Source organism: Phocoena phocoena, chromosome 19 (genome assembly GCF_963924675.1).
Source record: "Phocoena phocoena chromosome 19, mPhoPho1.1, whole genome shotgun sequence".
NCBI lineage: Eukaryota > Metazoa > Chordata > Mammalia > Artiodactyla > Phocoenidae > Phocoena > Phocoena phocoena.
This window is the reverse complement of record NC_089237.1, coordinates 5478809-5500878: the sequence shown is the minus strand read 5'-3', so window position 1 is coordinate 5500878 and position 22070 is coordinate 5478809. Positions and strand designations below refer to the sequence as shown.

The following is a 22070-nucleotide window of genomic DNA, read 5'->3' as shown; positions in this document are numbered from 1 at the left end:
GGGGTGGGGAGTGAAGTGTCCGGCGAGCACCTACCCACGGTGTTCTCGCCTACCCCACGCCCACCCCTCCTGGTGCTGTCGGCTGCACTGAACTCTAACCCATCCTGTTAGTGCCTATCCATTGCTGGGGATGGGTGTATAGCTCTTAGAAACAGGAGTAGAGACATTCAACACCTACCCGCCACCCCCATCCTCTGCAATTCTCCCTGGCTGGGGAGCCGGCTCCTTCCCTGTGGGGCTCTGAGAACAGAAAACCTGCCTCAGGCTGGTGCAGGACATGTTAATGAGCAGTGAGTTTGGGCGGTGCCTACAGCCCGGCTGTAACTATGTCTCTCCATGCCTCCCTCAGCCCCAAGATGAATCTTTTATTCAACCCAAGTTACCTGAAGGTGAGTGCAGGTAGGAGGGGGGCAGATGTGGCTCACCCCTTTACTGTGCGGTTCCCTGGGGAACCCTTGCTCCCCAGCCCTGCACTCTTCCCAGATGCCCTCACTCTCACACCATCTGCTCCCCGGATCCTGGGAAAGGCACACATTACGGGGTCGCTCCTCCCAGACCCCCTTGGACCCTGAGGCTTTCCTTCTCCTTAGCTGCGGAATACAGGTGTGGTTTTTATTCAAGAACCTGGGGTCTAGCTGAGGACCCGTGGTCCAGAGTTGTTCTGAATCAGGGCCATCCTGGTTGTGCCTGGTCCCTATGGGAACAGATCTGCCTCCCACTGATATCAAGTCTTGATACGAGAGCCTCCATCCCGGGTCAGCAAGCCACAGCCTGTGGGGTCAGATCTGGCCTTTTGCCTGTTTCTATACAGCCTGGGACCTAAAAATGACTTCTTAAAGGTGGTGACAGAAAAATCCAAAGTAACATTTTGCGATGTGTGGAAATGAAAATTCCAGTGCTCATAAATAGTTTCACTGGAACAGGACCAAGCTCATCATTTACATACTGACTGTTCTCATGCTTACGATGGCAGAGTTGCGTAGCTCCGGCAGAGACCAGATGGCCCGCAAAGTTGAAAATATTTACTGTTTGGGCTCCTGCAGAAAAAGCTTGCTGGTCCCGGTGGGGATGTCTGCATGCTGGCCTGCCAGTAAAGTCTGACAGAGGCGAAAGAGGGAGCACGAACGCTGGGGGGAGCAACCGAGCTCTTGCTAATTAGGGGTTCTGTACACAGCCCTAGGCTGGGATGGCACTGGCACGTGAGGAGGGCGACCCCTGCTGGTTCCCAGTGGGATCGCTGACAGCGGGTGGGAGGCGATCGTCAACACTGGGGAATTCACAAGCCCATTGCCAACGTCCATCAAAAGGTACGCTTTCGGCAATTAAGGTGTAAACGAAGGCATTTCGCAACCTGGTTTCAGTCTGAACGCCTGGCCGGAGTCCCTGCCCTCTTTCTACACAGGGAGTGTCTATAAATGTTTCCTTTTGGCTTCACTTTCTCTGCAGCTTGTCATCCGGCCAGTGGGTTCCGCACCTCCTGCTTCTGCCTGGGAACCTCACAGGCCCCCTTCCCCGAAAGAGTGTCTGCTTCTCCACCCTCAGATGAAGCCCCAGGAACCCCCGGTCACTTACTGCCTGGGGCTCAGGGCCCTGGAAGAGGGCCCATGTTACAGGGTGAGTGGTGATGAGCTGGGCTACTGCTCTGTTGAGGGCAAGACGAGGGGTGATTAGCAAGATAAAATCGGACTGAGGTTTAGGAGTGCAAATTAAGAGAGAATTGGGGGAATTTAGCTGGGAGACCAAATTGTTCCAATTTTAAGGTCTCAGTAACCTAATCTTATTTGCATTTCCTGCCAGACAACTGTTTATTTCTTTAAAAGGCTAATAAGTTAAACATCTTTCATGCACTATTTTGCTATCTGACGATCCCTTGAGTTATTTATACATAATAGCCTTAAGACTTGGCACAGTCTTGGTAAGGGGTGGCTTGGTAAGGAAGGGAATGTCACACCTTACATTTCTTGGTTGTTATCTTCTGGTTCCTCAGGAAGAAAATCATGTTTTACACTCATGAGACGGCCTCTGAACTGTCCTGACCTTTGCCTTCTCTAGTCTGCAAGAGAATTGTACTATCAGGCCTTGCTTTCCTCACACGATGGATTTTCTGGTCTTCACGCATCCACAGCTCTGTTCTTTGGGTTAGTGATGATGGGGCTTGAACCTCAAGGCCTTTTTCAGGCCAGAAATTCTGCTCATTTATGAGCAGAATCCATCACGTTCCTCAGAAAGCCAGCTAACCAGCTCCTAGGGTGCCCCAGACAATTTAGGATTTTTCTCTTAGGATTTGAATGTACTAAAAGTCACACCATTAACTTTTTCTCTTGTAGTGTTGAAAAATGAGCCATTATGCCAGTAAGAGTCAACTGGTAGAAGTTACCAAAAAATACCCCTGGTCGGTCTGGGGAACTGAAGAACCTTCTAGTGAAGACGCCCGAAGGCCATCCTAGGGGATTCTGTTCTCAGCTAGCCCACTGCCTGCCTAACCAGGAAAGGAGGTGCAGAAGCAGCCTGCTGTGTTTCAATTTCCTCTTCTGTACGTGAACGAGCTACTGAAGATATAGCAGGAGTGGAGGCTGACTGAGTGTGGCAGGAACGAGGTATTCATAGAACGGGGGAGCACAATGTAAGTAAAACCAAGAGCTCGAGTATATGGGAAACAGTCACTGTCCTGCGCTCAGCTCCCGTCCTGCCGCCGACAGTTCTGGGCGGCACGTGGCCTTCCTGTGCACACGGCCTCAGCTGCTGCTGTAAACGAACAGTTACATCAAGTGGTTTCTTTAGCATGACAGCTGCTTCCCTGTATGGCGTCCCTAAGTGTAAGACGAGATTCTGTGCATGCCTTCTGTAAGGAATTACAGGGAGAGTGAGGCTTATCCCGGGAACGTAAGGAAGTGACATGGGTCAGTGAATGCCGTGTGGTCTCGGTCACTGTCTGAGTCAAACCGCAATGCAACTTAATCCATGGGGAAAGGAGCAGGGAGGCAAGGCTGCACCTTTTGGAGGAATGGAGAAAAGAGGGACAACATACAGTGCACGGTAGGACCAGGCTCCCCACCTCTGGCAGATGGAGGCAGCTGCCTTATCCGGCCTGGAGCGGGAGGGTGAGGCCGAGGCTAAGAGGATAGCTGGCCCTGGAGACAGATTTGGGGGTCTGAACGCCAGCTCCACCCTGGGCTGCTATGTGACAAGCCCTACACAGCCATGCAGGCAAGTTAACCTCCTCGAGTCTGCTCCCTCATTCTAGAAAACGAGTGTGGTGGCAGCTCTGGCCTCACGAGAGACTGCCGGTAAAGAAGGCTGCACGGCGCTGGGCTGACAAAAGTGAGCACCCAGGTGGTAGCTGGATTTTCGCATGGATTGTGGTGGGGCCTCTCTTGCTTAGTTCAAGTTCAGGATGTGAACGAAATAAGAGGCCACGAGAGGTGTTAGAAAAGCTGTTATTTCATTCCTATTATGTGTGATACTTCGCTGGAATTAACAGATGCAAGACTTTTAATTCAACCAAATCTCTGCAAAGTAGGTATAATCATCCCCATTTTACAGTCCGGACCAAGGAGGCTCCACTTAAGTCAGATAGCTTGCCCAAGGACACACCTACTACCCATTTCACAGGTAAGTGTCTGGGAGAGGCAAATAACCAGAATAGAGGAATATTTTTTGAACATATTTTTGTTATGAAGAGTGGTAACAGTAATATGTAGGACGAACATGGCGGGGGTGGGGGGGGAGCAGGTACTGAGAGTAACTGGATAATCCGTAAATCAGGAAAAACAGGACCGAAAGAAATAGTAGCAGCAGATAGGGCTTCCCATAAAGTATAAAACACTCCACTGATAATACAAAATGATTTATTCTTAATAGCTGAATATTTTAATATATATAGAAAAAAGGCAGTGTTTCAGGTATCATCACTCAGGATTAAACTCAAGTAGGTAGCAGAGATAACCCACCTTACACAGACCATGCGCGTTACAGCAGGGTGTCCAGACGTGCCTGTGAATGTTTGCAGCCTCCAGTAACCGAACCTTCCCGGTAAATCTTCGAGGATGGAGAGAAGCCTGGGTACCACCGTTAACTCTTCTGCAGGGTGGATGGGAATTCTCAGGCTGCGTTTCTACACACATTGCTGGAAGCCGTGTTTGGGAAGGCACGCGGCTGCCCTGGAAGCAGAATCTAAGCACTGCTGTTTACCCAGGGAAGCTCCCACCAGTGCCAGGGAAGATGTGAAGCACAATTTAAGAGACAGAATGTAGGAGGCTGTTTAAAACAGAACAGCATGGTAAGAGCATTCCAGACTTCTCTCCTGGCTTTGTGGAGACACGAGCTCCTCTCTCCTGGCTGAAGCACACTGGCTTTGCATGGAGCAGAGCCTCACTCATGGACAGCTCCAGCTTTGAAAAGAACCTCTAGTCTTCCTAAGGAAGCCTGGAATCTGCCAGATCACATAAATGGGTGGGCCTGGCTGTGCAAACAAACTTACGTCGTAGTAGGAACAACAAATGCATCCTCGTAAGGCAAGTTTACAATATTGCGAACTGGAGCCAAGAGGCATATCCCTGGATCATGCTGCGTTTGTTTAGATCTGAATCTAAGAAACGAATCAGTTATCAGCTGACCTTAACTCTCAAACTATTTTGAACACTACTAAGAAATCATTAAAAGACTCGATAAAAGGTCGTCAAGGATTTCCCTACCTCAGATGGCAGCAATGCGTAGATAGGGAAACCTTTCCCTGTTACTTTGTGGACGTAATCAAATAATTCCAGAATCTGGACAAACTTCAGACGGCTTTTTCAAAGTCACCCACATCATTTTAAGAATCAATGCTCAGCTCATGTGCACAGGCACATTCCTGGGGTCAAGGTGGAGCTGGTCTGGGGCTGTCGACTGCTGTTTCTCTCTCAACGTACAGCTGCAAAGCATCTCTGCCAAACACCAGGTGAGGACACCAAGGCACAGAGAGGTTAAGTCACTTGCTCAAGGTCACAAAGATAGTTTACACAGACATTCGCACTGGAAGCCCAGAAAAAAGATAATTAAGTACATTCCACAACAGAAACTGAAGAGTAACTATTCCTTAGGTGATGTTAAATATGTTGGTACCTACAACTGAAAATGCTATTTCGGTTGGAACAGAAACAGACTGGGAGATATCAGAGATCAAGGCCCTGCTAAACCTGGTCACTTCATTCTGATGGCTTACCGGCAGGAGAAAGCCATTCAGACTAGAGACAAGATGGCAGAGTAGAAAGGACCTTGAGCTCACCTCCTCTCACGAGCACACCAAAATTACAAATAACTGTTGAACAAACATTGATTAAAAAAAGACTGGAACCTACCAAAAAAGATATCCTACATCCAAAGACAAAGAAGGAAGCACAACGAGATGGTAGGAGGGGGTGCAACGGTGACACAATCAATTCCCACACCACCTGGGGGGTGACCCAGAGACTGGAGAATAATTTTATCACAGACTTCCTCCTAGAAGAGTGAGAGTTCGGAGCCCCACATCAGGCTCCCCAGCCTGGGGGTCTGGCAGTGGTGGAGGAGCCCCTAGAGCATTTGGCTTCGAAAGCCAGCGGGGTTTGACTGCAGGAGCCCCACAGGAGTGAGGGAAACAGAGACTCCACTCTTGGAGGGTGCAGGGTGCAGAGCACCAGGACCCAGGACGAAAGCAGTGACTTCGTAGAAGCCTGGGCCAGACCTACCTGGGCAGCCCTCTTGCTTGGGTAATTAGCACCAACACCTGGGCCCACCAACACCTGGGCCCACCCAACAGCCTACAGGCGCCGGTGCTGGGAGGCCTCAGGCCAACCAACCAACCAACCAACACAGAGGGAACACAGCCCCACCCATCAGCAGACAGGCTGCCTAAAAACACCCTGAGCCCACAGACACCTCTCAACGTGCCCCCTGTTACAGCCCTGCCCCACCCAGAGGGCTGACACTGGCCCCTCCCACCAGGAAGCCTGCACAAGCCTCTAGACCAGCCTCACCCACTGGGGGCAGACACCAGAAGCAAGAAAACGACAATCTTGCAGCCTGCGAACCGAGGCAAAGAACTTGGGAAAAGAATGCATGCAGAGCAAGGAGCTACAAGAAGTTTTAAGAAAGAGAAAATAGAACAACCAGAGTTGAGAATACAATAACTGAAATGAAAAATACACTAGAAGGAATCAATAGCAGAATAAATGAGGCAGAAGAATGAATAAGTGAACTGGAAGACAGAATGGTGGGGATCACTGCTGTGTAACAGAATAAAGAATGAAAAGAAATGAGGACAGTTGAAGAGACCTCTGGGACAACATCAAATGCACCAACATTCACATTATAGGGGTCCCAGAAGAAGAAGGAGGAACATGCCGGGACACACAGTAATAAAAATGACAAAAATTAAAGATTAAGAGAAAATATTAAAAGCAACAAGGAAATTCTCATAAGGTTATCAGCTGATTTTTCAGCAGAAACTCTGCAGGCCAAAAGGGAGTGGCACAATATAAAGTGATGAAAGGGAAAAACCTAAAACCAAGATTACTCTACCCAGCAAGGCTCTCATTTAGATTTGACAGAGAAAGCAACAGCTTAAGAACTGGCACCACCAAACCAGCTTTACAACAAATGCTAAAGCAACTTCTCTAGGCGGGAAACAAACATGCGGAGGCTAAACAATATGCTTCTAAACAACCAATGGATCACTGAGGAAATCAAAAAACACCTAGAGACAAATGAAACCTAAAACACAAGGATCCAAAACTTATGGGATGCAGCAAAAGCAGTTCTAACAGGGAAGTTTATGGTGATACAAGCTCACCTCAGGAAACAAGAAAAATCTCAAATAAACAACCTAACCTTACACCTAAAGCAACTAAAGAACAAACAAAATACAAAATAGGTAGAAGGAAAGAAATCATAAAGGTCACGGAAGAAATAAATAGACTAATAAAACAAAAAGATCAATGAAACTAAAAGCTGATTCTTGGAAAAGATAAACAAAATTGCTAAACCTTTAGCCAAACTCATAAGAAAAAAAGGGATAGGGCCCAAACCAAAAAAATTAGAAATGAAAAAGGAGAAGTTACAACTGACGTAAGAGACCACTACAAGCAACTCTATGCCAATAAAATGGACAACCTAGAAGAAATGGACAAATTCTTAGAAAGTTACAATCTCCCAAGACTGTACCAGGAAGAAACAAAATATGAACAGGCCAATTACAAGTACTGAAATTGAATCTGTGATTAAAAAACTCCCCAAAAATAAAAGTCCAGGACCAGATGGCTTCACAGGCGAATTCTACTGAACATTTAGAGACGAGTTAACAACCATCCTTCTGAAACTATTCCAAAAAACTGCAGAGGAACGAACACTTCCAAACTCATTCAATGAGGCCACAATCACCCTGATACTAACACCAGACAAAGATACCACAAAAAAAGAAAATTACAGGCCAATATCACTGATGAACACAGATGCAAAAATTCTCAACAAAGTACTAGCAAATTGACTCCCACAGTACATTAAAAGGATCATACACCATGATCAAGTGGCATTTATCCCAGGGATACAAGGATTTTTCAATATCTGCAAATCAATCAGTGTGAAACAGCACATTAACAAATTGAAGAATAAAATCCATATGATCACCCCAATAGACGCAGAAACAGCTTTTGATAAAACGCAACATCCATTTACAATAAAAACTCTCCAGAAAATGGGCACAGAGGGAACCTACTTCAAGATAATAAAGGCCGTATGTGACAAACCCACAGCTAACAGCACACTCAATGGCGAAAAGCTGAAAGCATTTCCTCTAAGATCAGGAACAAGGCAAGGATATCCACTCTTGCCACTTTCATTCAACATAGTTTTGAAAGTACTAGCCACTGCAATCAGAGTAGAAAAAGAAATGAATCCAATTCGGAAAAGAAGTAAAACTGTCACTGTTTGCAGATGACATGATACTGTACACAGAAAATCCTAAAGACTAACAAAAAACTGCTAGAGCTCATGAATGAATTTGGTAAACTTGCAGGATACAAAATTAATACACAGAAATCTGCATTTCTAAACACTAACGATGAAAGATCAGAAAGAGAAATAAAGGAAACAATCGCATTTACCATCGTATGAAAAATAATATCGGGTTGGCCAGGAAGTTTGGTAAGATGTTACAGAAAAACCCAAACGAACTTTTTGGCCAACCTAATAAAATACCTAGGGATAAACCTACCTAGGGAAGGAAAAAATCTGTACTCTGAAAACTAAAAGACACTGATGAAAGAAATCAAACATGACACAAACTGATGGAAATATATACCATGTTCTTATATTGGAAGAATCAATATTGTCAAAATGGGGCTTCCCTGGTGGCGCAGTGGTTGGGAGTCCGCCTGCCGATGCAGGAGACACGGTCTGGGAAGATCCCACGTGCTGCGGAGCGGCTGGGACCGTGGGCCATGGCCGTTGAGCCTGCGCTCCGCAACGGGAGAGGCCACAATGGTGAGAGACCCACGTAACACACACACACACACACACACACACACACACACACACACACACACAATAATGTCAAAATGACAAGGCAATCTACAGATTCAATGCAATCCCTATCAAATTACCAGTGGCATTTTTCGCAGAGCTAGAGCAAAAAATTTTACAATTTATAATGGAAACACAAAAGACCCCAAATAGCCAAAGCACCGAAGAGTAAAAGCAATTTTGAGAAAGAAAAACAGAGCTGGAGGAATCAGCTTCCCTGACTTCAGAGTATACTATAAAGCTATAGTCATCAAAACAGTATGGCACTGGCACAAAAGCAGAAAGATAGATCAATGGAACACGACAGAAAGCCCAGAAATAAACCCATGCACCCATGGTCAATTAATATATGACAAAGGAGGCAAGAATATACAATGGAGAAGATCTCTTCAGTAAGTGGTGCTGGGAAAACTGGATAGCTACATATAAAACAATGAAATTAGAACATTCTCTAACACCACACACAAAAATAAACTCAAAGTAGATTAAAGACCTAAGTGTAAAACTGGATACTATAAAACTCCTAGAGGAAAACATAGGCAGAACACTCTTTGACATAAATTGCAGCAGTGTCTTTTTGGATCTGTCTTATAGAATAATGAAAATATAAACAAACAAATGGGACCTAATTAAACTTAAAAGTTTTTGCACAGCAAAGGAAACCATAAACAAAAGACAACCTACAGAATGGGAGAAAATATTTGTAAATGATGCAACCAACAAGGGATTAATCTCCAAAATACACAAACAGCTCAATATCCAAAAAATAAACAACTCAATCAAAAAATGGGCAGAAGATCTAAATGGACATTTCTCCAAAGAACACATACAGATGGCCAAAGGCACATGAAAAATGCTCAACATGGCTAATTATTAGAGAAATGCAAATCGAAACTAGAATGAGGTATCACCTCACACTGGTCAGAATGGCCATCATCAAACTCTACAAATAATAAATGCTAGAGGGAATTCCCTGGAGGTCCAGTGGTTAGCACTCCATGCTTCCACTGCAGGGGGCCCAGGTTAGATCCCTGGTTGGGAAACTAAGATCCCACATGCCACAGGGCAGCTAAGCCCACGTACTCTAGAGCCCATGTGCCACAAGTAGAGAGAAGCCCACACACCGCAACGAAAGATCCCCATGCCGCAACTAAGACGCGATGCAGCCAAAAAAACCCAAAAAACAAAAAGGATCAGTACAGATAAAGTAATTGTGAATCTATTAACGTGTTGATTAAAAAATAAAAAGAATGTATTTTAAAAAATAAATGCTGGAGAGGGTGTGGAGAAAAGGGAACCCTCTTGCACTGTTGGTGGGAATGTAAATTGGTACAGCCACTATGGAGAACAGTATGGAGGTTCCTTAAAAAACTAAAAATAGAGCTACCATATGATCCTACAATCCCATTCCTGGGCATATATCTGGAGAAAACCATGATTTGAAAAGATACATGTACCCCAATGTTTACAGCAGTGCTATTTACAATAGTCAGGACATGGAAGCAACCTAAATGTCCATTAACAGAGGAATGGATAAAGAAGATATGGTACCTATATACAATGGAATATTACTCAGCCATTAAAAAGAACGAAGTAGGGCTTGCCTGGTGGCGCAGTGGTTGAGAATCCGCCTGCCAATGCAGGGGACACAGATTCGAGCCCTGCTCTGGGAAGATCCCACATGCCGCGGAGCACCTAGGCCCGTGAGCCACAGCTACTGAGCCTGCGCGTCTGGAGCCTGTGCTCCGCAACAAGAGAGGCCGCGACAGTGAGAGGCCCGCACACTGCGATGAAGGGTGGCCCCCGCTCGCCGCTACTAGAGAAAGCCCTCGCACAGAAATGAAGACCCAACACAGCCAAAAAAATAAATTAAAAAAAAAAAAAAAAGAACGAAATAATGCCATTTGCAGCAACGTGGATGGACTTAGGAGATGATCATACTAAGTAAGCCAGACAGAGAAAGACAAATATGTGATATCGCTCATATGGGGAATCTACAAAAAATAAATGATACAAATGAACTTATATACGAAACAGAAAAAGACCCACAGACATAGAAAACAAATTTATGGTTACCAAAGGGGAAAAGGGCGGGGGGAGGGAGGGATAAAGTAGGAGGTTGGGATTCACAGATACACACCACTCTATATAAAACAGGTAATCAACAAGGACCTACTTGTAGCACAGGGAACTCTACTTGAAATTTTGTAATAAACTATACGAGAAAGGTATCTGTAAAAGAATACGTATACGTAAAAAGATATATATATGTGTAACTGCATCACCATGCTGTACGCCTGAAACTAACACAACATACCGGGCAATAAGCAGCAGATATCCCTTCAGAACCGATGGGTCATTAAGTAGTTCGTTTTTCTCATTAAGGAACTTATTTTCAGAGATGTAAAGTATTCACTGTGATCTAACGGAGTTAAACCCTTTCATGATGTTTTAGCATTCTGATTACAAGTGGCGCTAGTTTACTTACAGTAGGGACAAAAATGATCTTGATGACAACCCTGGGGGGCTGTGAGCTTACTCTTGCCGTCACCACTGCACTCACATGCTGTGGGGAGCTGAGGGGGCAACACTCAGGCACTTAGGTACTGAGTCCAGAAAGGCTTCTCCTCCTGAAACGCGTTTCCTAACCAAATGCTTCAGAGCAGAGATCCCCAGTCCTCTTCATCCCTCCGACACAGGAGCCCGTGAGGTGTCCTGTCCATCTGGGGCAGCGCTTGGCACGCTTTCTGTAAAGGGCCAGAGAATAACCATTTTCAGCTTTGCAGGGTCTATGGTCTCCGGTGCAAAAACTCAACTCTGCCACTGCAGTGTGGAAGCAGCCACAGCCATCACCTAACCAAAGACGCAGGGCTGTGTCCCACGGAGACTTTATTTACAAAAAATAGGCCACATGCTGGCTCGTGTCTGTGGGCTGTCGTGGTCTGCTGACCCCTGGGCTCAAGGGGATTGGGGAAGAGGACATAGCTGAGAGGTCATTCTCACCTACCTTTGTACCCTGAGCATTTCTGATCTAGAGTAAGGTGAAGGGGCAGGTGCAGGTGCAGGGAGACCCCTCCCTGACCGTGTCTCTTACAGGGCATTTACAAAGAAAGACCACAAAGCCTTTCCTAAAGGCAAGATACTGTTTTTGGAGTTCTGAAAATTCTGTCATATTAAACTAAAATAACTGCCTCTAGTATACTCTTCCTCAACCGTGAATTTTTCCTTATGGAGAATTCTAGCGCACCTTTTCCTTAACCATGAGAATTTGATGCAGAATTAAATTACTCCCACTGGGGATAATTAGAGAGGCGGAGGGCGGGGGGACAGGGGGCTGAAGAACAGAAAAGGGAGATACAGCAGAAGATAAGCCAGCATCGAGTTCTGGGAAGAGAGAAGGAAGAGGTGTGCAAATACATGAATGCTGGCCTTAGAAGAGCACACCTGCTTTTTCATAATTTTGAAGGAGCTGGGACAAAAGAGGGACTGAACACATGTATTTTGGCCTGAGGATATTATAAGCAAAGGGAAGATACAGACAGACCCATCGACTGATTGATAGGGGCATATTGCTATCTGATATGTAGCCAACCTCTGATGTTGGAAAAGAGGTTGAAAACCGTTATCCATCTGTGAGATCTACATTACATTTCCCTGAAGCCTTTGTAAGTATCTAAGTTATTCTCTAGGGGCCAAAGCAGAAAATTAGAAAAATATGGAATATTCTGATGAGGGAAGAGACATAAAAACCCCACCAGCCAAAAACAACCCTAACAAAGTGGGAGGAATATTTGAGTATTGCACTGAAATTCCTGGGAAGGGATGGGGTGGAGTTCTGAAAAGCTTCCAAGAAGAGATGATAAGCAGAAACCATCTGCTCACTATTATACTCACTTAAGATGTGGAAAAGGTGATTTAGCCTTCTGTTTAGTGCGCTGCTTTAATTAGCTTAAAATATAACCTGCCAAGGATTTTTCAGAGGCTCACCTGCAACTCTGAACCCACCCTCTGCTTTTATGTTTCTGACACCTGCCAAGATGTGGTCAAGGACCCAGAAGAGCCTAACCATTCCCAAGGGGAGGGGTCTGATGTGTGCTGATCTCCTGCCACTTCACATACTATTCTGTACCAGTGTACGTGTAGCCGAGTATCTAGTGGAGATGAACAGTAAAATGCCAAGATATAGAGAGAAGATTTAAAATTGAGATATGAGCTATTAGGAAATAGCTATTAAAAAACTGTAATGACGAACTCTGCCATCTTCTTGTCTCCTTGAATAACATCAGCCTTTATGATTAAACAAACTGAAGTTTTTTTCAGTAACTCTGTCACTTTTGAGAACAAGCCAAAAGAAATATCCAGACAGAACCAGATCTGTCCACATTAAAAAACTGGCTTCCTACAGAGTTGCTAGATTCCAGTAATTTTATTATTTTCACGCTCTCCCCTGCCCCCAGTACGTTTCCACTGTTTAATTCGCACCGCAGCCATCTCCACCGTCCCTGCCTTGGAGCGCCAAAGCTTTCTTACGTGGTGTCCAGGTCAATGCTACTTACACCAGCGCTGCAGCTCTTAGGATAAACAAAGATAAACACAAGGATCTAAGAGGCCATTCTGTTGACTGTTTCTACGTCTTGACTCTACAGATCATTCTGTTATATTTTTGTTTTATAAATTTAGAAGTAAAGTCTTAAGCAAAATGAGAAGTTTCTGTCTCACTTTCTTCAGTCTCAATTTAGAGATGTGAAAAATAACCTCAAGCATCACCTAAATGGTCTCCTTCAGGCGGGTAGAACTTTCAGGGAAGGCTTTTTCCCTGTGAAAGAAATGACTTGGGATTTTAGGCATCTCCGTTTATGCGGGGATGATCAGAAAGGAATTCCTCTTTCTCACCGATGGCCATGCATATTAGACAAGGGCCAGCAGCTATGCCCTGCTAGTCAATGGAAGAGTTTGGTGCAGACACATTCCCGCTGCTTGACCTGCGCCCTATGTACTGGTACTGAATTAGCCAACAAATCCAGTTAGTCAAATCTGACACTTTAGAAGCTTGTGAGTTCTACTGGCCTCCAGTGTTAATGATTATCTTACACTTTTACACTGAAAATTTTCATCTGGAAAGCGTTTGGGGTTTGTTTTTAAATTGTGGAAGAATACTGGGCTATTTCTGTTTTTTTTCTTTTATAAAACAATACTTTAAAAAATGAGCAAAAGTTATCTAGAACTAAAAGAGCAATGAAATCTAGGCATTTTCTTTCTGGTAAGATTTGGAGCAAGCTGAAACGCGTCACTAGAAAGGTGTTGTGCTTTTAATGTTAAAAGTGGAGTAAATAAAACAGCTCTAAGCCTTAAGACACACTGATAAGTGACAGCTGTATTTTGCTTCTCCTTCTCTCTTTTGGGGTATAAAGCTATTTGGCTTCAATCCTAAAAGGAAGCTCTTACATAGGAATTAAAAAGTCACCTTGGAGAAGAGCCCTGATCTTCTAACAGGCAAATAGCTTTAAGGAGAAAACACAAAGCTCACCAGATCTCCAGTGACAATCTTAAATGGAGCATAACAGCAGTTATGTAAATTCTAGTCAAATCTTATAAAGGCCACTATAACCAAAACCTCCAATAAAAAACCCTCCAAAAAAAACCCTCTCAGGCAACAGCTCACTCTCTAGGGCATGTCAGATAATGCAAAACTGAAAAAACAAAAAAGCAGTTGGGAAAATCCCTTGGAGGTGCCTATAATGGGATGTGACCCGTAATTTAGGCTAAAAATAGAGGAAGGCTCACTCAGATGCTTGAAGCTCCAGCTACAACAAAGGACGAAGCACCCTGTGAGGAGCGTCACGAAGCCACCGACTCCTCTGTTCTGCACGGTGGTGCGATACCGGATCCAGCCTGTTCGAAGAGAAGCAGGTCTCACTGTTAGAGGCAAAGGCCCCTAGGGGCCCTTATCTGTGAGGGACTCAAGTTACCCGGTTAGCTCAGGCAAAGGAATTGCCAAGAATTTACATACCACTATATTGCATGTGTGATGAAAAGGCTAAAACCAAAAGACCTTCATTTTAATAAATTTAAGTTAGTCACTCTTATTTTGGGGAGTTTGGTTAAAATCTGTCGTGGGGAGGAGACGAATACAGCTGGTTTAGTTGAGGTTGAGCCTTCCTGGCTTGGGGACAATCAACGTGGGGAAGGCAGAGACGGGCAGGTGGCAGAGAGGGGCAGGTGGCAGAGAGAGGCAGGGGTAAGTACTGAATAAATGAAAGCTGCTCGATAAATGGCAGCTGCTATTATTAGCTTTGGTGCTTTTAATTACATGAGCCTCCTGGATGAAAACAGCCAGGCAGGAGAGCAGTAAGACTACAAGGGTGTCCTCTTCTCTTTCTCGAGCCTGCTGTAACAGCCATGGCTAAAGGAAGAGAAAGCTCTCCAAATGCTTGGAACCAGCAACGGAGCCCAGCAGTCGTGATTCCAGCCTCACCTGTTTGGACAGCTCCCAAGAGCCTCCTTAGAGAAAAGCTGGAGGTTGTGAGCCTGGCCGGGGCTTCCAAACTTCTTACCGCCGTCGAACTTCTTTCCAACAAAGGAACTAGGGTTCCAAACAGTCACTGTGATAATTCATTTAAATCCATCCTCTTCCCCAACACTCAGTGCCCAAGGTTCCCAGGGCGAGGCTGCAGGAAAGGTATATTCTAAATAGGTGGATTAATGTCTGCCTTGGGCTGCGTCTAACTGGTAACCACTGAAGGTCAAAGCCGTCTATTCCACATCAAGAAAAGGTTCTTCGACAGACTAAGGGACCCTGGGGATCAGGACCTAGATCCGTTTCCGATCCGATGAATAGTGCCCAGATGATCCAGGGATACATACTTAATGAAATGAATCATTTATACTTCCTCTCATCTGCTAAACTTCTTATTAGCAAAAAGTATGACTTTCTACTGTCACGTTAATTATCGCTACTTGTCACTACAACAGTCGACAAGCCAGCTCTATCAGCCCAGCCCAGCACTACTGCTGACCAGCACACTTCTTATTTATGTTCAATACATGAATAACTATAAAGTAGAACCAGAAAGGAGGGTTTAGGCTATGTATTTACATTTTCCCTGCCCCTGTTATCTTCCATGTTTAATGACAGGCAGGGAATCTCCACTATTGCTGGTTCTCTGGTCTTGGTTTGGTTCATTAGGATAAAGGGTAAATTAAGCAAATATTTACAACGGGTTTAGCAGGTGTGGTAAAAGTTGCTGTGGATGTAAAAACACTACCCAAGGGCTTCCCTGGTGGCGCAGTGGTTAAGAATCCTCCTGCCAATACAGGTGACATGGGTTCGAGCCCTGGTCCAGGAGGATCCCACATGCCGCGGAGCAACTAAGCCTGTGCGCCACAACTACTGAGCCTGCGCCCTAGAGCCCGCGAGCCACAACTAGTGAGCCTGCGCGCCTAGAGCCCGTGCTCCGCAACAAGAGAAGCCACCGCAATGAGAAGCCCGCATGCAGCAATGAAGACCCAACACAGCCAATAAATAAATAAATACATTTAAAAAACAAAACAAAAAACCCCACCACACGGATACCCTACTGATGGAAATCCTGGTTTCAGGTTAGAAAACAGCCTTTATTTAGCTGTTTCTTGGCCTTTAAAAACCCATGACCTATAAAGTTTTCTCACTTGACCTTCTGGTAACCCCGTCAGCCATATTTTGCTTTTTGTAATTACACAAAGTTTTTTTTTTTTCCAAACCACCTTCTCCCCTGCCACAATTTGAGAACAGCCCACTGCTGGGTCTGAGGCACCTGCGCCAGGGCCATCACCTCCAGGAGCAGTTCTCAAACTTGGCTGACCTTCAGTGACACCGAGGAAACGTCTGAAAATACAATTCTGAGGCCTCGCTTCACAATCAATCTCTGGGGATGATGCCTAGCAATCTTTACTCTTAAAAAAAAAATATGACCACGTGAAACTATTAACTGTCCAGATTTGGGAACCGAGGACCTAGATCTCTTACACTTTCAGCCCCAAGGCCAAGGCACCTGAATTCTGTAAAGGCCCAGCCAGCCCTCCCAGCTGAACGCTCTCAAGGCGACTGGGACTCTGAGAGGTTTCCTTTGAACGAAGTCCTCTATTGCTGAGAGCTCTCAGACCCTGGTACTTGTTGAGTCTCCTGAGATTTAAATCTTGGACTTCTAGAATCTACTTTCCCTCAGGCCAGGAAAACTTACTCCTTCTGGTAGTGAGGTCCATGAGAATCTTCCTCCCTGAAGCTCAGAAGACTGCGCCTAGTGCTGCCGAATTCCATGAGCCCCATCCCGACTCCTGATTAACTGCAGCCCAACTTGGTGGCATCCTCAGACCATCAGTCTGCCTCGGGATTTCCGAGCCTAGGCCCTCAAAACACAGCCATTTTTCATCGGCCATGAGAGCCTCTGGTCGTACCTCGTTTCATCAAAATGAAGGCCCTAGGTGCCTTTCCAGCTGGTAGAATCACCTCACCTAAGTTTACTCAGGTACCTGATGCACGAGGACTAGCTGTATTTCCCCGTGCAAGAAAGAAAACTGACGACATCCTGGAGCCCAACGGTCCAGTGCAAGAAACACTGCCCGGAAAACCTTGGCAAAGACCATCAGATCACGTTAGAAACTGGATACTGGGCAAGCTACTCATCCTCTCTGAAACTCAGTTTCCTCGTCTGTAGAAGGGGATAATACCCATCTCCCAGAACTGGTATAAGACTCCTTAAGATAACTTAGGTAAACATGCAGGTAACACACCTGATATATAGTTAACTTAGTAACTCTTAGCTCACTGGCCCTGCCTTTAAGTATCAAAGGGATGAGTTGGTTTCCTGAGATAGAGGAGGAGTGGCCCATCAAAGGTTTTGCCTGAGTAAGGGCACATATAGCCCAAGCTCTTCTGCAGTGACTGCTGGGAGGTCAGTCTGATCCTGCAGTCACTGGGGACAGTCATTGCCAGGTGAAGGTACAAAGCTGAGGAGCCACACTACTTTTTTATCCTGGTAGATTTGACGGCCTTGAAGTCCCTGGCCAACTAAGGAATCAGGTCTTGACCTTAACTGAGATCCTAGGGTCTCCTCTAGTGTCTCCTGTTCGTTTGGTAGCAGCATCACAGTCTGGCCGTTAATGGTGGAGCCAACTTCCAACAGTTTTTCAGTTTACAACAGAACTAGAGGCACAGTGATGGCTACACGTTCCCCGATACGGGAACCCAAACTAATCACACATTACAGACTGTGACCAATAAAAGAGAACAAAATCGCTTCTAGCCACTATCCTGGAAGAACTTACTATTAAAGGAAAACTTGTATTTTTCCCCCATATTCAATTTCACAAGCCTAGTGATTTAGTAACATGGGTTACTGTTATCTCTTACCTTATTGTTACTGTAATCTTGGGACCTATTAAAGGGAATGTTACTAATAACTTAAATCAACTGTGATACTGACCACTAACTGCCCTAAAGTAAGCCTGAGGCTGAGTTTAAAGACCATGGATGTACAAGCCAGACGGACCTGGATTTGAATCCCGACTGCTGCTTACTGGTGAACGTGGGCAAGTCACTGAGCCCGCTGAGGCTCAGACTCCTCGCCCACAACAGAGGGCAATCTTTGGCAGTGACAGCCCCTCAGAACCCTCAGAAGGATTAAAGGAGATAATTACATCAGGCATCTCGCACAACGACCAGAAACCGCCATCACCTGATAAACATTCTTAGTTCCCTCCCTTTTCCCACTAAAATGAACTCACCTTCACACTACAGAGGGTAGGACAGAGTACAAAGAAGCCCTTCTATTTGCTAGAGATTTGCTATGGGCTGTGTGTGTTTATGCCACTGAAAACCACAGAGAAGCTCGGAGATATAAACAACACCTGTGTGTCTAGCTGTGGTGCATTTTCTACAACATGGTTGAGTGAAAGCTTTAAACTAGGCCTCAGGAGACGGGGTTCTACTTGAACCTCTAGCACTTACTGGCGTGTCACCACCTTGAGCAAATCACTTATCCCCTGTGCCTGTTTCATCACCTGCAAAACAGAGAGAAAAGCACTCTGCCCACCTCTCAGAGTGGTGAGGCCAAAATCAGAAGATAGGTGAAGCACCCTGAAAACCACAAAGCAACACAAATGTGAGTATATTAATTCTATGTTAAGATGGAGTAGGGACTTGATACTACAACTCTGTAAAGACAGTGAAGATGTTAGACCTGTTCGTAGAAAACCCGGTTAACCACTGAGGCAGCTGAAGGAAACGTAGCTTTAAGCTAGCAACCCTCTTAATACACGTCCATTTTGAAACCTTTAGAAAGGGATAATTAAAATACAAAAGAAAATGCTTGGGCTTCCCTGGAGGTGCAGTGGTTGAGAGTCCGCCTGCCGATGCAGGGGACGCGGGTTTGTGCCCCGGTCCGGGAAGATCCCACGTGCCGCGGAGCAGCTGGGCCCGTGAGCCATGGCCGCTGAGCCTGCGCGTCCGGAACCTGTGCTCCGCAACGGGAGAGGCCACAGCAGTGAGAGGCCCGCGTACCGCAAAAAAAAAAAAAAAAAAAAATGCTTTCCACAACAGCTAAACTGGGGCTTAGTGAATATGTGATCATTCACAAAAAAAACATAGTAGAGGGGAAAAATGTATCCTTTAGGAAGGGATAATACAAGCTTTTCTGCTGCAAGCCTATTCTGAGTGGCTTTGTGTCTCCTGTCAAAATAACCCGAAAGCACCAAAGAACACTAGGCAAGAAAGAGATGGATGCTGCTGTGACCACGCCTAAGCACGCCCCTCGAGAACCCGAACAAAAAGAAGTAACCCAGCGCTTCTGGGGAGGAAAATGGAGACACTGTGTTCCGTAACTAGAGAAGCAGTTCAGTAACTAAAGGTGAGAGCAGAAAAAAGCAAGGGCACTGAGGGGGCCGCAGGGAAGCTCTTGGCTCCGAACCGGGCCCCCGTCCTGCCCACTGCTGAACCCATTCTAGGCACCAGCAAGGAGCATCCAGGCAGCTTCGGAAGAGACAGACTCACAATCCAATCAGTCTTGATGCCCAGCCTCTCTCCCCCCATCCTTCTTACCTAATCCCTCGTGTCTTGAGGCTCCACCTTTGGTCCTATTCTCTGCGGCCTAACTTCTCCAGGGCATGGATCTCTGCTCCCTCTTGGCCACACCCTCTGCTCCTGATCTTCACCGGCTCATCCCTGAGGCCCCACTTCCACCTGCCTTGACTGCCACCCCAGCCTGCCCCCAAAGCCAAGAACCCCATCTGCTCTTCCCTTCTGTGCTACTCTATTTATTATTTTTTTGCAGTACGCGGGCCTCTCACTGTTGTGGCCTCTCCCGTTGCGGAGCACAGGCACTGGACGCGCAGGCTCAGCGGCCATGGATCACGGGCCCAGCCGCTCCGCGGCATGTGGGATCTTCCCGGACCGGGGCACGATCCCGTGTCCCCTGCATCGGCAGGCAGACTCTCAACCACTGCGCCACCAGGGAAGCTCCCTCCTGTGCTACTCTAAACTGCTAGATGCTGCACCTGACCACACGTCTGGGACCTATTTTCTGCCCAACCTGGTCCTGACTGAAATCTGAGCATGGCGCTTGCTGTGTTTAGGCAGACCCTGAAGTCTTCCTGTTTTTCCTGAGTCTCTTCAGCTTGAATACCCACCCAATTTCTAGAAGAGGCCATGCCTCTTCCAAATGTAGGCGGTCAACTGTTACCAGCATCACCGGCCAGCCTGTCACAGTCCAACCCTCACCTCTCGGTGGAGGGGAAGGGAGAGTGATAAACCACTGTTATCACTGACCCCTGGGAGCAAGAAGCCACGTTCTGAGGACACGTACAAGTGCAGCGCACTGGAGTGCCTAGGTACGAGGAAGGTCAAGTGAGTGAGAATGTGGGCGTTCTGAACCTCACTGGTTCAACAGGCACAGAGCTGTCTGGATGAGCTTGAACGAGAGCGTGTTTACCTTGTGAGCAGCTTGCCCCCCGGGTACTGGTGAGCGCAGGCTTCTGGGCCAATGTGCCCCAATGCTGAGGCTTCCCCGGCAACACCCCGAGTCCAAGATAACCCGGATAGAGCTCTGGAAACCACTCCAGCCCCAGGGAGCTGGATAGGGTCTTTCTGTCGGTGACACCGATCTGACCTGTGAAGGGGCTTTCAGAAGCGTGATGATGGGTTGAATGTGCAGAATGCTGGCCCCTGGGGTGCGATGCTGGTGGCCGACGGCCCGACTTGGGTGTCAGAGAAGCTTGTTCCTCACTTTTTGTCAATGCCTTCATAGCAGGGACTTGATTACGGCTGCAGGCTTCTGCCTTCTCTTCTTGGAGAAATTTCATAGCCAGAGAGGCAAGACTTTGATTACGTGACTGTGATACAGAGAGCAGCTCACTGCAATTTGTCCCCGTTGGCGTGAGCAACTCTAAATTGGGGCCTTCACCTCGAGATTTCCTCTCCATGACTGAATCATCACTCACGGCAGCCCACTCCTGCATTTCTGTTGCAAATGTGCTTTTCTCTGCATTTCCTTGGCTCCCACATGCCTCTGCTCCAAGGTCTAGTCCTTTTCCCTGGTTCTCCTTGACCTGGATTTTACCTAACGGGCTAACTTTAAAAGCTGCAATTTGTGATTCTGTGTTCTTTTCCCAAGTCCCAGAGTCTCTAGTAGAGACTCCCAAGAGGTGATCCCCGGCCTTGGAATCTCTCTCACTGCTTGATGATGTGCTTACCCTTTTAACCCTGTAATTGAGATTCGTGGGAGAACTGTGATAATCGCCCAGAGGCATATCTAGTAATTTTATGAGAAGGTTCTGTCTTGGGGCATCCACTCTGTCCAATTTTAAATCAGCAGAAGTGGCTTGTACATCATTAGGGAAGGCCGAAGAATATTTCCTATCTTGATTTGACAGAGAAGGTTCCATTGGGCCAAGAACTAAAGAAGCTTCAGTCTCTGAAGGGTTATTTCTACTTTCCCCTGATTTAGACAAGTCTTCGGCAAGCTCTTTTTTAGAAGTGGTGTTTTCTGATGCAGAAAACTGAGCTGTAGTTTCTCCCTGGGAAGTAATCTTCTGTTCAGTATTTTTCAGCATTTGGAGGGAGGGTTGAATTTGATTCTTGAAGTCTTTATCAGCCTTTGTATTACTTGTTTTTTCCAAATCAACAGATAGTCGTGGAGAGGACTTAACTGTCTGTTGTTCTGATCTGTCCCCTTTCAGTTCAGGATTTCTTTTCTTACTATCTGTCCCTAACCCTTTCTCTTTTGCTTTAACTGAGTCTCTGATTGGCCCTTTGATTTTTTTAGCACGTGCGAGTGTAGCCGGCTTGGACTGACAAACAGCAGGCACAGCTGGTCCTATCATCTTACAGTACGGCAGATGGGATTTTAATCGTTTAAATGGCTTCTTACAGTAAGGACACACTTCCATTCTGGGTGGAATAGCTCTCCTATTCCTGAAAAAGAGAAATGTGAGGTTACGGGGAGCACAAAATCCATAGAGTAAACACTAATACTTTATTTAGGTGTTGTACCTTTTTAAAT

At 46.0% G+C, this 22070-nt stretch overlaps 1 protein-coding gene across 1 annotated transcript; it reads right to left on the bottom strand.

The window, feature by feature from the left end:
• Window positions 1-495: 495 nt before the first annotated feature.
• On the bottom strand, window positions 496-21621 carry MTNAP1 (mitochondrial nucleoid associated protein 1). The gene is made up of 4 exons (XM_065897041.1): window positions 20502-21621; window positions 15014-15121; window positions 14323-14430; window positions 496-518 (listed from the first exon to the last, which is right to left on the bottom strand). The coding sequence occupies exons 1-4, from the start codon at window positions 21619-21621 to the stop codon at window positions 496-498; spliced, it is 1359 nt and encodes a 452-aa protein (XP_065753113.1).
• Window positions 21622-22070: the final 449 nt, after the last annotated feature.

Excerpts from the sequence above, each read along its gene's own strand:
- MTNAP1 (XM_065897041.1), bottom strand. The coding sequence starts at position 21,621 with ATGCTGAAAAATACTGAACAGAAGATTACTTCCCAGGGAGAAACTACA. Across the intron at positions 15,122-20,501 it reads GGGGGCAAGCTGCTCACAAG|TTCCTTTGTTGGAAAGAAGT; the intron begins GTAAACACGCTC and ends TTGGAACCCTAG. Across the intron at positions 14,431-15,013 it reads CTTGGGAGCTGTCCAAACAG|GCTGGATCCGGTATCGCACC; the intron begins GTGAGGCTGGAA and ends CTCTTCGAACAG.